Here is a 16,953-nt window from a genome sequence, read left to right on the forward strand (position 1 = left end):
CAGGAAGGCCTAATGGAGCTATCCCACTTTGAAGGTCAGGAACCGCAGCGGTAAGGACCCCTCCTCCAAAGTAAGGAGCAGCGGGCTGTGCTTTGCTGGAGCAGCAGTGAAGAGATACCCCATGCTCAACGTAAGAGAAACCCAAGTAAGATGGTAGGTGTTGCAAGAGGGCATCAGAGGGCAGACACATCTAGTCAATCTATTCACACTAGGACCACAGCCTTGTCTAACTCAATGAAACCAAGCCATGCCTGCGGGGCAACCCAAGACGGGAGGGTCATGGTAGAGAGGTCTGACAGAACGTGGTCCACTGGAGAAGGGAATGGCAAACCACTTCATTGAGAACCCCATGAACAGCATGAAAAGGCAAAATGATAGGACACCAAAAGAGGAACTCCCCAGGATATTAGGTGCCCAGTATGCTACTGGAGATCAATGGAGAAATAACTCCAGAAAGAATGAAGGGATGGAGCCAAAACAAAAACAATACCCAGTTGTGCATGAGACTGGTGATAGAAGCAAGATCCGATGCTGTAAAGAGCAATATTGCATAGGAACCTGGAATGTCAGGTCCATGAATCAAGGCAAATTGGAAGTGGTCAAACAAGAGATGGCAAGGGTGAACGTCGACATTCTAGGAATCAGCGAACTAAAATGGACTGGAATCGGTGAATTTAACTCAGATGACCATTACATCTACTACTGCAGGCAGGAATCTCTCAGAAGAAATGGAGTAGCCATCATGGTCAACGAGAGAGTCCAAAATTCAGTACTTGGATGCAATCTAAAAAACGACAGAATGATCTCTGTTCGTCTCCAAGGCAAACCATTCAATATCACAGTTATCCAAATCTGTGCCCCAAACAGTAATGCTGAAGAAGCTGAAGTTGAATGGTTCTATGAAGACCTACAAGACCTTTTAGAACTAACACCCCAAAAATATGTCCTTTTCATTATAGGGGACTGGAATGCAAAAGTAGGAAGTCATGAAACACCTGGAGTAACAGGCAAATTTGGCCTTGGAATGCAGAATGAAGCAGGGCAAAGACTAATAGAGTTTTGCCAAGAAAACGCACTGGTCATAGCAAACACCCTCTTCCAACAACACAAGAGAAGACTCTACACATGGACATCACCAGATGGTTAACACCGAAATCAGATTGATTATATTCTCTGCAGCCAAAGATGGAGAAGCTGTATACAGTCAACAAAAACTAGACCAGGAGCTGACTGTGGCTCAGATCATGAACTCCTTATTGCCAAATTCAGACTTAAATTGAAGAAAGTAGGGAAAACCTCTAAACCATTCAGGTATTACCTAAATCAAATCCCTTAGGATTATACAGTGGAAGTGAGAAATAGATTTAAGGGCCTAGATCTGATAGAGTGCCTGACGAACTATGGAATGAGGTTCGTGACATTGTACAGGGGACAGGGATCAAGACCATCCCCATGGAAAAGAAATGCAAAAAAGCAAACTGGGTGTCTGGGGAGGCCTTACAAATAGCTGTGAAAAGAAGAGAAGCAAAAAGCAAAGGAGAAAAGGAAAGATATAAGCATCTGAATGCAGAGTTCCAAAGAATAGCAAGAAGAAGTAAGAAAGCCTTCTTCAGTGATCTATGCAAAGAAATAGAGGAAAACAACAGAATGGGAAAGACTAGAGATCTCTTCAAGAAAATTAGAGATACCAAGGGAACATTTCATGCAAAGATGGGCTCAATAAAGGACAGAAATGGTATGGACCTAACAGAAGCAGGAGATATTAAGAAGAGGTGGCAAGAATACACAGAAGAACTGTACAAAAAAGATCTTCACGACCCAGATAGTCATGATGATGTGATCACTAATCTAGAGCCAGACATCCTGGAATGTGAAGTCAAGTGGGCCTTAGGAAGCATCACTACAAACAAAGCTAGTGGAGGTGATGGAATGATGGTTGAGCTATTTCAAATCCTGAAAGATGATGCTGTGAAAGTGCTGCACTCAATATGCCAGCACATTTGGAAAACTCAGCAGTGGCCACAGGACTGGAAAAGGTGTTTTCATTCCAATCCCAAAGAAAGGCAATGCCAAAGAATGCTCTAACTCCCGCACAGTTGCACTCATCTCACACGCTAGTAAAGAAATGCTCAAAATTCTACAAGCCAGGCTTCAGCAATACGTGAACTGTGAACTTCCTGACGTTCAAGCTGGTTTTAGAAAAGGCAGAGGAACCAGAGATCAAATTGCCAACATTCGCTGGATCATGGAAAAAGCAAGAGAGTTCCAGAAAAACATCTATTTCTGCGTTATTGACTATGCCAAAGCCTTTGACTGTGTGAATCACAATAAAATGTGGAAAATTCTGAAAGAGATGGGAATACCAGACCACCTAACCTGCCTCTTTAGAAATCTGTATGCAGGTCAGGAAGCAACAGTTAGAACTGCAAATGGAACAACAGACTGGTTCCAAATAGGAAAAGGAGTACATCAAGGCTGTATATTGTCACCCTGCTTATTTAACTTCTATGCAGAGTACATCGTGAGAAATGCTGGACTGGAAGAAACACAAGCTGGAATCAAGATTGCTGGGAGAAATATCAATAACCTCAGATATGCAGATGACACCACCCTTATGGCAGAAAGTCAAGAACTAAAAAGCCTCTTGATGAAAGTGAAAGAGGAGAGTGAAAAAGTTGGCTTAAAGCTCAACATTTAGAAAACGAAGATCATGGCATCCGTCCAATCACTTCATGGGAAATAGATGGGGAAACAGTGGAAACAGTGTCAGACTTTATTTTTTTGGGCTCCAAAATCACCGCAGATGGTGACTGCAGCCATGAAAAGATGCTTACTGCTTGGAAGAAAAGTTATGAGCAACCTAGATAGCATATTCAAAAGCATGGACATTACTTTGCTGACTAAGGTCCATCTAGTCAAGGCTACGGTTTTTCCTGTGGTCATGTATGGATGTGAGAGTTGGACTGTGAAGAAGGCTGAGTGCCGAAGAATTGATGCTTTTGAACTGTGGTGTTGGAGAAGACTCTTGAGAGTCCTTTGGACTGCAAGGAGATCCAACCAGTCCATTCTGAAGGAGATCAACCCTGGGATTTCTTTGGAAGGAATGATGCTGAAGCTGAAACTCCAGTACTTTGGCCACCTGATGCGAAGAGTTGACTCATTGGAAAAGACTCTGATGCTGGGAGGGATTGGGGGCAGTAGGGGAAGGGGACGACAGAGGATGAGATGGCTGGATGGCATCACGGACTCGATGGACATGAGTCTGAGTGAACTCCGGGAGATGGTGATGGACAGGGAGGCCTGGTGTGCTGCAATTCATGGGGTCACAAAGAGTCGGACACGATGAGCGACTGACCTGAACTGAACTGATCTTTCCTTTTCTCCTTTGCTTTTGGATTCTCTTCTTTTCTTAGCTATTTGGAAGGCCTCCTCAGACAGCGATTTTGCCTTTTTGCATTTCTTTTTCTTGGGGATGGTCTTGATCCCTGTCTCCTGTACAGTGTCACAAACCTCATTCCATATTTCGTCAGGCACTCTATCTATCAGATCTAGTCCCTTAAATCTATTTCTCACTTCCAGTATATAATCATAAGGGATTTGATTTAGGTCATACCTGAATGGTCTAGCGGTTTTCCCTACTTTCTTCAATTTAAGTCTAAAGGTAGGTCATTATTATCATTAGCATTTTAAAGATGAAGAAATTGAAGCACAGTAAGTTAAGGCACTTGAGCAAGGTCAAAGATCTCGTAAGTGTAAAATCTGACTTGAACCTGAGTGCTCTGAGTCCATAGTCTTTGCCCTTGTTCTGTACACTATGTTTCCAATGAGGTTACAGACTAGCAGAGGACAGGAGACGTGAACACAAATAACAGTACAAAGCAGTGTATTTATTCATTCAGGAAATATTTTTAATGGATAGGAATTATGACAGATTTAGGTAAAGAAAAAATTTCCATAAGAACACAACGTTTTAGTTAAAAACATTTTATAATAAATGTTTCATTATATAAAGTTTTATTTGTAAGAAGTAAGAATATATTTTATTATATGACTAAAAAAAGATGCCCCTGCCTAATATAGTTATAACTTTGCACAGTATGGGTGATAACACTGTTAACAAATTTCCATGCCAAGTCTTGCTGGACCTGGTTTCACGAAGGGAAGTTAGGGATATCATTAGTCTGACATCCTTTACTACTGAGTTATAAAAAGTTTCAATATGACTCCTGGTGTTTCAAGCCACAAGAGGAAAATCCACCCTTAACCCTTCAATAACTAGCTAAAGCTTTTTCTGAGGATATAGTATATATATACACATTTGTCACTTTTGAAGACCTACGAGAGTCTTTAAGTATCCTTCAAAAGGTTTGTCTTTCATTAGCAGATATCTGTTTGTAATTGGTGACTCAGGACTAGATGATTATGTATGACCTACAGCCTCAGTAGGAGTCATCATGGACTCAAGGTTGGCCTTGAGGCAAGGTCCGCCAAGGTCAACAAAAATATACTGTCCCTTTACACAGATACGATTATTTAGCAGAAAGTAATTTGCCTTCTGTTAAATTATATTCAGTATAAATTTGAAACAGTTTATATTTCATACCAACAGTTTCAGATAAGAGATATGCCACAAAATTGATCCACAGATATAGGACATATATAGGCTCCTTTACCTAACTTTCAGTGTCTGAATAAAGCAGTGATGATAAAGATACAACAGAAATAAACAATATCATTCCAAAATTTACTTTCGCTCTATAGCATTACTTTTAAGGTAGATGTGGGATGTACAGGATAATGGAATAGATATAAATTACTAACATCAAATTGCCAAAGGACTATGATTATAAAATATCTTAGTTGCATTGAATTTCCTGTTCAAGCAAGAATTTCTTAAAAAAGGAAAAACTTTTCAGTACATAAACATGCGATTTGTAAAAAATCAAAATGTTTTAGAAAACTGTTTATGGAAACAACTAATAAAGATTCTTTTACTAACAAGATTATTTTCTAACTGGCAAAGATGCTGGCATTATAGTCCATGTTTTATGGGTATGGTCAAACTGAAATACCTGAACTTTCTCTGTGCAGGACCAAATGGAAATCGACGGTACTATAAGGCAATCTACCAATTTTAATCTTAAAGCTAAATCAAAAACCTTAAAGCTATCCATTTCCTTCAAATGAATAAATCTCTAAAGTTCTCTCCTAAAGAATTAATTAGAAATTTAAAGATTTACTAAAAAATATTCAAGCATTATTTACAGTAGTAAAAAGTAAAGTACCTTGAGCAAAATAATGGTATACCACTTATGGTAAATCCTTAGACTAGAATAATATGGAACCACTGAAAACTCTCTTTTCAAAATATATTTATATCTGGGAAATGTTCATGACAAAGGCAAAAGGTAAAGAATACATGATAACATACAAAATATTCACGGCTATTGGGGGAAAAAGTTCCTATGAATGGAAAAAATTACATGTTGACTATATTTAAATGCCCATATTAGTTATTTCTGGGGAAAGTGATAACATATTTTTGTTGTTGTTGTTATTCTAAATTCTCTAAAATATACATGTATTCATTACTAATGGTTTCTTTCAATAATAAGCTACTGTAACTATTTGGGGAAGAAAACAAAAATCAAAACCTATGCAATGTTTCAAGATGATGACAGTATTCTCTACTGATACGCTTGCCAAGGAAATTCACTCTGACTCCCCACTCGCCTAATACACAGCTGCAAAAGAACCTTCTTTGGAATCAACTCTAAATTAGTTTAAGGATAATTACTTAAACTAATCATATCACTAATGTCTTTTAGGAGGAAGGAAGGGAACAAAGAAATAAACTTTATGTTAGTCCATATGAATACTTACTAGAAATTGTGAATAAATAGAATATTTTAGAAGAAAGGCTGAAACTAGAACTAACATGAACAGATCCAGGTAATGGCTTGTCCGATAAGTATCAGACAGCAAACATTACTACACTGGGATACAAGAGGTTAAAATAAATTATGTGGTACTTTTCAAGGAAGAAGAGTCACAAAATGAATTGAAATTATAGTCCACTAGCCCACCATTCTCTATGATCAAATGTATATAGCTGACTGTTATACATGGAAATAAACCACACTATTTCATAGCTTGGAATATACCTGGATGTTCAATCATATATGGATATACTACATTCAAGTACACAGTTTTAGACTTTACAATTGCTTTTTCAAATAAATGGATAGTAATTTTTTTTTATTATAGCAAGTTAAACATATGATCAAGCTCACTTCATTTATATTTAAAAACCAACTAATGGGGAAAATTAAATTTCAAAGTCTAAATAAAAGTAGAGTGGTAAGTGGTATTTCAAGCAGTTATTTCATACAGATTCCCCTCTTTTAAAAAAATCATGACATTTATACCAAAATAGGCAATAAAATAAGATTAACTCTTGGGGGTTAAAATCCTAAGAATCTGGCAATAACAGAATATTCATATGTCAATAATTCTAAATTACTAAAGTTTAATTAAAATATATTCACATGAATTAAAATTATACAGTAAAAACAAAATATAAAATGAAGAATTCTGCATTCTTCATTAGTATAAATATTACCATTTCTAGGTATCCTAGAGAGAAGCTATGTTGTATAATAAAAAATCCTTCTAAAAAAAAGAAAAAAGTATTTTTGATACAGTTCAAACTTATCTTACAACCCTTTTGAAGATTAAATGCGGTACAAGAGGTTGTGGCACTTTAACAGTAGAAATGCTAAAGCCACTAACAGAAGAACGAAGGACAGAAGACTCTGATGTGCTTTTAGACATAGGGAAGGTATTAGGAAGATAGAAAAAGAGAAAGGACAAAGTACTGTCCCTCAGATTAAAACAAACAATTTTAGACATATTCTGACTTTAAATGGAAGGAATTAAAAGCAAATATTATAAGCCTAGAAGAAAAAGTAGACTTTAAGAACCTACTTTGGAGGTTATCCTATGAACTATAATATGCACGCTTTCTGTCTAATATTAATTAGTTCTTTTGCCACCTTCCTTGATAAAGCAAGGGCTTGAGAGACTTTAATCACATTTATTCTTCTGACTTATTACTGTCAAGTACTTAATTCTATGTGTGTATTATGTCCAACAGACACCACTGCTTTATACAGTCAACATGCGTCTAGATTCACTGCACGTTTACCATTTCTATTGCTTTCCATTCCTTTCTGCAACTCTGACCTTCCATCTTCTGCATTTTTTTTTCCTTCTGCTTTAAGAATATCCTTTAAGATTTTCTTTAGTGTAGAAAATTTTCTGCTGGTGGCAAATGCTTCATTCTTATTTATCTAAAAGTCTTCATTTACTGGACACGGAATGCTAGATTGGCAGGTATTTTTCCTTCACACACTGAATATCTGGCTCCACTATCTTTTGATTTCTATTGTTTCATTGAGATGTTGTCAGTTCAATTACCCACTCTTTAAAGACAGCTTTTCTCTGCTTTAAGAATCTCTCATTTTATTTTTTCAGGAGTTTTAATAAGATGTGTGCCACCATCAGCAAGGGTCACAGGATTAGACACAATTAGTTTTAAATCTAGCACTTTGTTAGCTTTATAGAAGGATATAAGATAGGATATTCAGTGTGCACAGCATCTTCAAAACCATGCATAGCTTCTTGGATCTCTCCCCAAACCACAGAAAGTGAGCACAGTTGCCAAGGACAGCTGAGATGCAGGTGGTTCACTTCAACACAGAGAGGTACCTTGGTTTCCTGCCAGTCTTATACTGTTCACACTGCACAGATGTAAGGCCAGTATGTCAACTCACAGTTCTCTCAGTTCAGAAGCAATGTGATAGATGAGGTTTCAGAGTAAAATTGAGAGATAAATAGCTCCTAACACATAACATTCCCTATTTGTCTTAATACAGCTTATTTCCACAGCAAAGTGCTATAAGAAGGCGGACCCAAGGTCAGATTTTCATGCCCATCTATGTATGTTCAGGGTCTAGATCTGATATTAAATCTTTACTCACAATATAGGTTTCAAGTCATTTATTCCCTGGGGTAAGAAAGTTTACTGAATCTCTGCCTTAATGTCTTTCATCAATGATGTAAAGCTTTATCAACAATAATCCTTTCTAATATCTGTTTTGGGGTTTCCCACATAGCACAGTGGTAAATAATCCACCTGTCAATGTAGGAGGTGCAAGAGATGTGGGTTTGAATTCTGAGTGGGGAAGATCCCCTGTAGGAGGAAATGGCAACCCACTCCAGTATTGTCTGGAAAATTCCATGGGCAGGAGCCTAGTGGGCTGCAGTCAATGAGGTTGCAGAGTCTGACACGACTGAGCGTCAACTTTCTTACTTCAACTTCTACCTCCTTTTTTTCCATCATTTTTTGTCTCTCCATGCTTGCTTTTGTATATTTTCTTCTAACTATGCTACAAGTTCACTACTTCTCTTTTGAACTGTGCCTCATCTTCCATTCAACCCATCCACTAAGTTCCTAATTTTGGTAACTATATTTTCTTAGTTCTAGAATTTTCATTTTAAAACTACTTTTTATTTCCCAATTGAAATTTTCAACCTTGTCTTTCATTTTGTCAGTATGGTTATTCCAGGCTATGTCTGATAATACACAGAGTTGCTGTGATTTTGTTTCTCTTGTCCAATTCCTACGCTAAATTTACTCATGTCATCTTGCCTCTCCTATGTCTGTTTACATTTTATTGTGTCTAGTTATTATATTTGCAATTTTGGAAAAGAATAAAATTCTTAGGTGATCTTCTTTTGAAGGCCTTCTTAAAGAGAGGATTTAATTTTACATCTTGTGAACCCCAGCAATCCATGATAGCCTCAATTTATTCAGGATTGATGTGACCTGAAACTGAGTTGCAAAATCACTGGGGGCTTATCTTCGACTGGTTTACTCTAGACTAGAGCCCTTTGGGTACCAAGACCAAAGTGAGTTCACCCATACGGTGGTGAGTACTAGACTGCATTCCCTGTGATCCCACGAAGCTACCAAGTATTCTCAGACATTCCACCAAAACTGGCAAATGCACCCAGCGGAGAAAGAATATTCAAAAGCCAGGCTCACATTCCTAGACTGCTAATTCTTTTCTATCTTGTTTATTTTCCAATGACTTAAAACCGGTTTTGGTTTTAAAATACATATACTTCGTCTAACTTTTCTAGTTCTGCTGAGAGGAAGGGTTGGTCCAAATCATCTTGTCTGCCACTACCAAAACTGAAGCTGAGTTACAGAACTTTAAACAAGATGGCTTGAATACATCTATGTAAACTGTACAAGAACTCAGAAGTCTTAAAGTACCTATCAAGTAGAATTTTTTGTGTCAAAAATAAAAATAAGTATATACCTAAAATGTTATTTAAAGAAAGAGACATTAACAGATGACTAACATTTACAAAATCAAGACAATAAAAACGGTTACTTCTTCATAGAACTTATGAGAAAGCTTGTACTTTAAAATGCATAACTGAATGATAAGTTTGAGGAAACTTTTTTGGGCAACCTGGAAATTCAACTTTCTTGTTAAGAAATAAAATGTGTTTAAATATTCTCATATAAATGTATTTTGTATAGAGAAATTCTGCCCTGAAATAGTACTTAACTAGGTATGCATATAAGCCACTCTCCTTTATCCACATCAAACTTCTTCCTCCTAATATAATACCAGGTTCAGCTGAATGTTTATTTAACCTATACTGCAAGTGATTAAAAAGGGAAATAAGACACAGTATGTTTCCTGGATAAATTTCCAGTCCTGTAGGAGAGATACAGAGATAATCTGATAATGATGTAACAGAGGTATGCATATGATGCTATGGGTACACAGGAGAGACATCATGTAAGCATGATGTAACATTTCAGTTACTGTTCCTGTAGTGACAATTCAATTACTACTTTCTAAAATGGTGATGTAATACTGAGCAAAAAAAGAAAATATATGCAACAATTTATATTTTAAACTTAAAAGGCTCACCTGTGTATATATAAACATAATGTATCATACGAGAAACCAAGGTGGAAAAACTGATACACAAACTCACCCCATCTGGAAGTGCCCTCCAGCACACGGCACTAACAAATTCATTTGTGTCATCTTCTTTTCGGTCTTTGTCCAGAACGCTTTTGACTGTGTCAAACTTAAAAGTTAGCAAAGTCTTAGAAAGTCCTTTATAGTACAGGTAAAGAGAGTTGTTCTCGCTTCCTAAAAAAGAAATTTAATAATTATTTTAAAATATCTTTTTTGGTTTAGAATGGAAGAACTAAGTATTAGGACTTCATAAGTTCACTATTATTCAACATTTAAGTTCAGAGACTAATAATCTTTTATGGTAAAATATGAAAGACCAGAGCACAGGACTTCTTGGGAATCATGTGAAAACAGGATTCCTAGGGAAAAAATGTACATTTTCCTAACCTAAAGACATAATCATTGTGAAATGATTTAACAATATTGATATAAAAATCATTTTTAACAGAGATCTAGAGGAGAACCAGAAATTTGTTATTACAATATAATCTTTAAAGTACGTTTAAAAAGATTTCTGTCTAGGGGGGAAAAATGTTGTAGCACTTATAAATGCAGATTTTAATAATCTACAAAACTCATCTCCGATTTCCTAACAAAAGTTGAGTGGCCTACAAACCTATAGATTGAACAGTCTGTCAAAGTAAGAAATTTGCTTTGACAAGGTTTAGGTTCATACACATGTTCAGTTCAGTTCGCTGATTCAGTCATGTCTGACTCTTTGCGACCCCATGAATCGCAGAACGCCAGACCTCCCTGTCCATCACCAACTCCCGGAGTTCACTCAGACTCACGTCCATTGACTCGGTGATGCATTCCAGCCATTTCATCCTCTGTCGTCCCCTTCTCCTCCTGCCCCCAATCCCTCCCAGCATCAGTCTTTTCCAGTGAGTCAACTCTTCGCATGAGGTGGCCAAAGTATTGGAGTTTCAGCCTCAGCATCAGTCCTTCCAATGAACACCCAGGACTGATCTCCTTTAGGATGGAGTGGTTGGATCTCCTCGCAGTCCAAGGGACTCTCAAGAGTCTTCTCCAACACCACAGCTCAAAAGTATCAATTCTTCGGTGCTCAGCTTTCTTCACAGTCCAACTCACAGTTTCATCCACACATGACCACTGGAGAAACCGTAGCCTTGACTAGACGGACCTTTGTTGGCAAAGTAATGTCTCTGCTTTTTTATATGCTATCTAGGTTGGTCATAACTTTACTTCCAAGGAGTAAGTGTCTTTTAATTTCATGGCTGCAGTCACCATCTGCAGTGATTTTGGAGCCCCAAAAAATAAAGTCTGACACTGTTTCCACTGTTTCCCCATTTATTTCCCATGAAGTATGGGACCAGATGCCATGATCTTAGTTGTCTAAATGTTGAGCTTTAAGCCAACTTTTTCACTCTCCTCTTTCACTTTCATCAAGAGGCTTTTTAATTCCTCTTCACTTTCTGCCATAAGGGTGGTGTCATCTGCATATCTGAGGTTATTGAGATTTCTCCTGGAAATCTTGATTCCAGCTTGTGCTTCTTCCAGCCCAGCGTTTCTCATGATGTACTCTGCATAGAAGTTAAATAAGCAGGGTGACAATATACAGCCTTGATGTACTCCTTTTCCTATTTGGAACCAGTCTGTTGTTCCATGTCCAGTTCTAACTGTTGCTTTCTAACCTGCATATAGGTTTCTCAAGAGGCAGGTCAGGTGGTCGGGTATTCCCATCTCTTTCAGAATTTTCCACAGTTTATTGTGATCCACACAGTCAAAGGCTTTGGCATAGTCAATGAAGCAGAAATAGACGTTTTTCTGGAACTCTCTTGCTTTTTCCATGATCCGGCAGATGTTGGCACTTTGATCTCTGGTTCCTCTGCCTTTTCTAAAACCAGCTTGAACATCTGGAAGTTCGTGGTTCACGTATATATGTGTAGAGATAGTTAATTTTACTGAATAAAGGCCACGTCATTTTAAAATACTAATGGAAGTTCATATACTCAGGAATCAAATGTATTAAAAGCATTTCAACAGTACCAAATTTGATTTTCATATTTCTAATTTACATTTGTACAAATTATCAACAATGAGAGTCCTAGAATAACAGATTGAGACTACCCAAACAGACTGTTTATTGAAGGGAACATTCAGTTCAGTTCAGTTGCTCAGTCTTTCAGTCATGTCTGACTCTGTGACCCCATGAATCGCAGCACGCCAGGCCTCCCTGTTCATCACCATCTCCCGGAGTTCACTCAGACTCACGTCCATCGAGTCAGTGATGCCATCCAGCCATCTCATCCTCGGTCATCCCCTTCTCCTCCTGCCCCCAATCCCTCCCAGCATCAGAGTCTTTTCCAATGAGTCAACTCTTCACATGAGGTGGCCAAAGTACTGGAGTTTCAGCTTTAGCATCATTCCTTCCAAAGAAATCCCAGGGTTGATCTCCTTCAGAATGGACTGGCTGGATCTCCTTGCAGTCCAAGGGACTCTCAAGAGTCTTCTCCAACACCACAGTTCAAAAGCATCAATTCTTCGGCGCTCAGCCTTCTTCACAGTCCAACTCTCACATCCATACATGACCACAGGATAAACCATAGCCTTGACTAGACGGCCCTTAGTCAGCAAAGTAATGTCTTTGCTTTTGAATATGCTATCTAGGTTGGTCATAAGTTTTCTTCCAAGGAGTAAGCGTCTTTTAATTTCATGGCTGCAGTCACCATCTGCAGTGATTCTGGAGCCCCCCAAAATAAAGTCTGACACTGTTTCCACTGTTTCCCCATCTATTTCCCATGAAGTGATGGGACCGGATGCCATGATCTTCATTTTCTGAATGTTGAGCTTTAGGCCAACTTCTTCACTCTCCTCTTTCACTTTCATCAAGAGGCTTTTTAGCTCCTCTTCACTTTCTGCCATAAGGGTGGTGTCATCTGCATATCTGAGGTTATTGATATTTGTCCCGGCAATCTTGATTCCAGCTTGTGTTTCTTCCAGTCCAGCGTTTCTCATGATGTACTCTGCTTATAAGCAGGGTGACAATATACAGCCTTGACGTACTCCTTTTCCTATTTGGAACCAATCTGTTGTTCTATGTCCAGTTCTAACTGTTGCTTTCTGACCTGCATACAGATTTCTCAAGAGGCAGGTCAGGTGTTCTGGTATTCCCATCTCTTGAAGAATTTTCCACAGTTTATTGTGATCCACACAGTCAAAGGCTTTGGCATAGTCAATGAAGCAGAAATAGATGTCTTTCTGGAACCCTCTTGCTTTTTCCATGATCCAGCGGATGTTGGCAATTTGATCTCTGGTTCCTCTGCCTTTTCTAAAACCAGCTTGAACATTATATAGGGGGAAATGAACATCAGACTTAAGACACAGCTGTCTCTAAAATTAAGATATCAGCAGAAATGTCTTCTCATAATACAGTTAACAATTTTATGCTGTTTCACATTGTTGGGGCTTGGGCTCAGTAAAGGAGAGGACTAATGCTTTTTCTAATCCAAAGAAAATTCAGCATGCTACCTTCTGAATATACAGATCATTTCCTGAATTGGTATGTCGTCTATTCTACTGAATGCAATTTTGGTGAAAGATACCTACTTAAAAGTTCCAGGAGAAAGTAGTTTCACTTACCACAAGCTATATAATCTCCGTTGGAAGCAAGGCCTACAAAGTTTTTTTCATTGATATGACCCTTGAAGGAGCGTAGGCAGTATGGCTTCCCTACATTCCACAGCTTTAGCTGGCTGTCTGTTGAACTGAGAGAAACACAAAAAGTTAGAACACCTCTAAGATTTCATGACATGAAACTCATCACTACTTCTAATCGGAGGCAATCCAGTTTGCTGGTAGGGAATGCAGACTCTGGAGCCAGACTGTCTGAGTCAGAATGCTCAGTATGCTATTATTTGCTTTTGACCTTAGGAAAGTTAATACAACCTCTTTGGCTTCAATTTTTTCATCAGTTAAATATGAAATATAATGATTCCTATTTTACATGATTAGACGAATCCTAGAAGAGATTGAAAAAAAATTAATTTATTTAAATGCTTTCAATAGTCCCTGGGCACATAGGAAGTATAACCATTAGCCATCAATACCACCATACGACCACCATCAAACAATAAGAAACCTCTATTGGGAGTTGTGCTCCCAATTTCAGTTGATTTATTTTTTTAACTGTTCAATTATATTAGTATATTAAATATAAACTATTTTTACAGGCAAGGAATACTATGAATGTTTGGTCTATACAGTTTACCTTGCTAATATGCAAATGCAGCTATTAATCAAAAAATAATTGAATATAAAAATCAATGCTAATCCTATCATGCAGACAGTCTGAGCATTTGAATAAAATACTCAATACTTCTGATTTTTTATTATAAAAATTGAATCATACAGCACATTATTTTGTAAAGTACTTCTTCATTCAACAATTTGGTTTACATTTGATGTGAAATAAACACATTTCTCTATTAATGACTATACAATAAATCATCTTTTCTCTAACAGTCACAGAATAGGGCACTATGCTAAATGTTTGACATACAGTATTGTATTCAAAGAATCACAACGTATAAGTAGTATTCTCAGTTCCATTTCAGAGGTGAGGAAACAGATATAGAAGGTTAAGAATATTTTTAAGGTACCACTGCTAGTAAATAGTAGAACCAAGACTCAAACTCTTATTCCAAAGGCCACATTCCAAACTTCCAAAATTCTATTGCGTCTCATTATTTTTCAACATAGCATTTATTCTCAGACATTTATGTTGTTTTTTGGTTTTGCGGTTTTCTGGCCATGCCATGCAGCTTGCGATAATCTTCGTTTCCTGACCAGCAATCGAACCTGGGCCCTGGCAGTGGAAGCGCAGAGCTATAACCACTGGACCGCCAGGGAATTTCTGACATTTATGTTGTTTTACATTTTTTTTTTTCTGCTCAACAATATTACATTGATAATTCCTTTATGTGTGTGTGTGTTGTGTGTGCATATAGTCAAAGAATTCAGAGGTTGCAGCAACATGTATGCATAGGATTGTTTTAATATTACTTTTTTCATATTTCCAAATATACTTTTGGGTAAACTCGTCTCACATACTTCTAAACACCAAATATGTTCAAGAGGAAAATCATCATGATTTATAAACACCAAAAAGGAAAAAAGACTGGTGAATATATATACCACAAATCTACATTAAAAAAGGTCAACTAAGATTTCGAATTTATACAGTTAAGCATACATATACTTCAACTTCCTGGCTTCCCTGGTGGCTCAGACAGTAAAGAATCTGCCAATCTGCCTGCAATGTGGAGAACTGGGTTCAGTCCCCGGGTAGGAGAGATCCCTTGGAGAAGGAAATGGCTACCCACTCCAGTATTCTCTTTTGCCTGGAAAATCCGATGGACAGAGGGCTGTAGCTGTAGCCCATCGGGTCGCAAAGAGTTGCACATGACTGAGCAACTAATACTTCACTTCTTACTTCAACTAGTCGAAATCAAACAAACTGATTCAATACTTATAAGTCTGAATTTAAGAGAAAATATTTTTGCCATATAATATATCATTCATATTTGAATCTGAATAAAGTTTTCATTATTTACTGCCCAGTATTACTCCTAAAGAAGAGAGACTTTTTGACTGGTCATCACTTTTAATATACATTTGTGAACCAATTTTCCATGTTAACTCCCCTTAGAAATTCAGCTCTCATTTTCTTTTTCCCCTTTTTTCTTTTCTTTTTAAATAGCAATCAAATTACCTTGTTAAATCAACTCAAATTACCAAGTTCTTATCTAGAGCAACCAGTATGGAGACAGATGTGGTAGGAGATCCCAAGTATAAGGCCCTGGTGTTAATAATCTCCTAGGATATATTAGAAACTATGTGAAAGAAAGAAAACAATGTATGATTAAGTTTGAGAAGAAATATATATGAAAAAAGGAGACTAAGAATGGGCTTTCACTAGGGTAGTATAAAATAAAGAGAACGATAAAATGGATAACAGAAGGGACTGTCCCTGTTAGTAGAAAAGCTTAATCAACAGTATTTTAGCAACCGAGGTGTACTTTTCTGGTTGACACCTTTTTTACCTTCAACAAAATAAGAGATAACTAAAAGCTTATTTATGGCTCTCTAGTTCAGAAGGCTTCTTAGTATTTGTCAGGTATAAGCAGTCATATTTAAAAAGTTCTCTTCAAAATATATTTAAAACTCACTGAAATCATAGGGAGATCAAGTAACATGGAATCATAAAAGTCAATCAAATATTGCTTTAAACCCAAAATTATACTACTGTACTACAATACAGATAATATATAAAAACATATTAGTGCTCTTTAGTAAATGAAACACTTCTCATTCTTATATTGTATCAACTGTTGTTTCTCTGTTTTTAAGGAGCAGGGGCTGAAATTCAATCTGAAGTTCAAATGTTTAAGGGGGCAACTTTAAAAAATAAAGCATCATCTGGATTTTCTTCACAAAGAACATATAAAAGAGAGCAATACAGACTAAAATACACGTGTTTTAATTAAACGTTAGAAAATTCTACTATTGTAAGAAAAAGTGCCTATACCACAGTGTTACTCTTCACAAAACCCATGGTGACATTACAGACCAGTACATGATGACATGTTAAACTCAATTTCTGAAAAGAGTAATACTCACGCAGAGACGATTTCCTCACCACTCACAAACTTTGCATAAGAGACGGCTTTTCGGTGTCCTTTGAATACCATGATTGGCTGTTTAGTGTTACGAAGATCATAGTAGTGAACACAGTGATCTAGAGGAAAAACAAACAGAAAAGAAAAAGAAAAAAATGCAGTAAATGAGGAAATGGAAAGCAAAGCTAAGTTTAACTGGTTTGAGGGTTTTTTTTATCAAATGTTTCAGAAACAATATCCAA

General features: G+C 37.2%; 1 protein-coding gene across 3 annotated transcripts in view; it reads right to left on the reverse strand.

Annotated features, from left to right (window-relative positions):
- Positions 1–16,953, reverse strand: part of RFWD2 (ring finger and WD repeat domain 2) — a 230,128-nt gene that overhangs the window by 39,646 nt on the left and 173,529 nt on the right. For all 3 annotated transcript variants that reach the window (XM_018060630.1, XM_018060631.1, XM_018060629.1), the window contains 3 exons: positions 16,713–16,830; positions 13,674–13,798; positions 10,084–10,244 (listed from right to left, as the gene is read on the reverse strand). In XM_018060630.1, coding sequence (XP_017916119.1) covers positions 10,084–10,244; positions 13,674–13,798; positions 16,713–16,830 — 404 coding nt within the window. The remainder of the gene's footprint in view (positions 1–10,083; positions 10,245–13,673; positions 13,799–16,712; positions 16,831–16,953) is intronic.

Source organism: Capra hircus, chromosome 16 (assembly GCF_001704415.2).
Source record: "Capra hircus breed San Clemente chromosome 16, ASM170441v1, whole genome shotgun sequence".
In the NCBI taxonomy this organism is placed as follows: Eukaryota; Metazoa; Chordata; class Mammalia; order Artiodactyla; family Bovidae; genus Capra; species Capra hircus.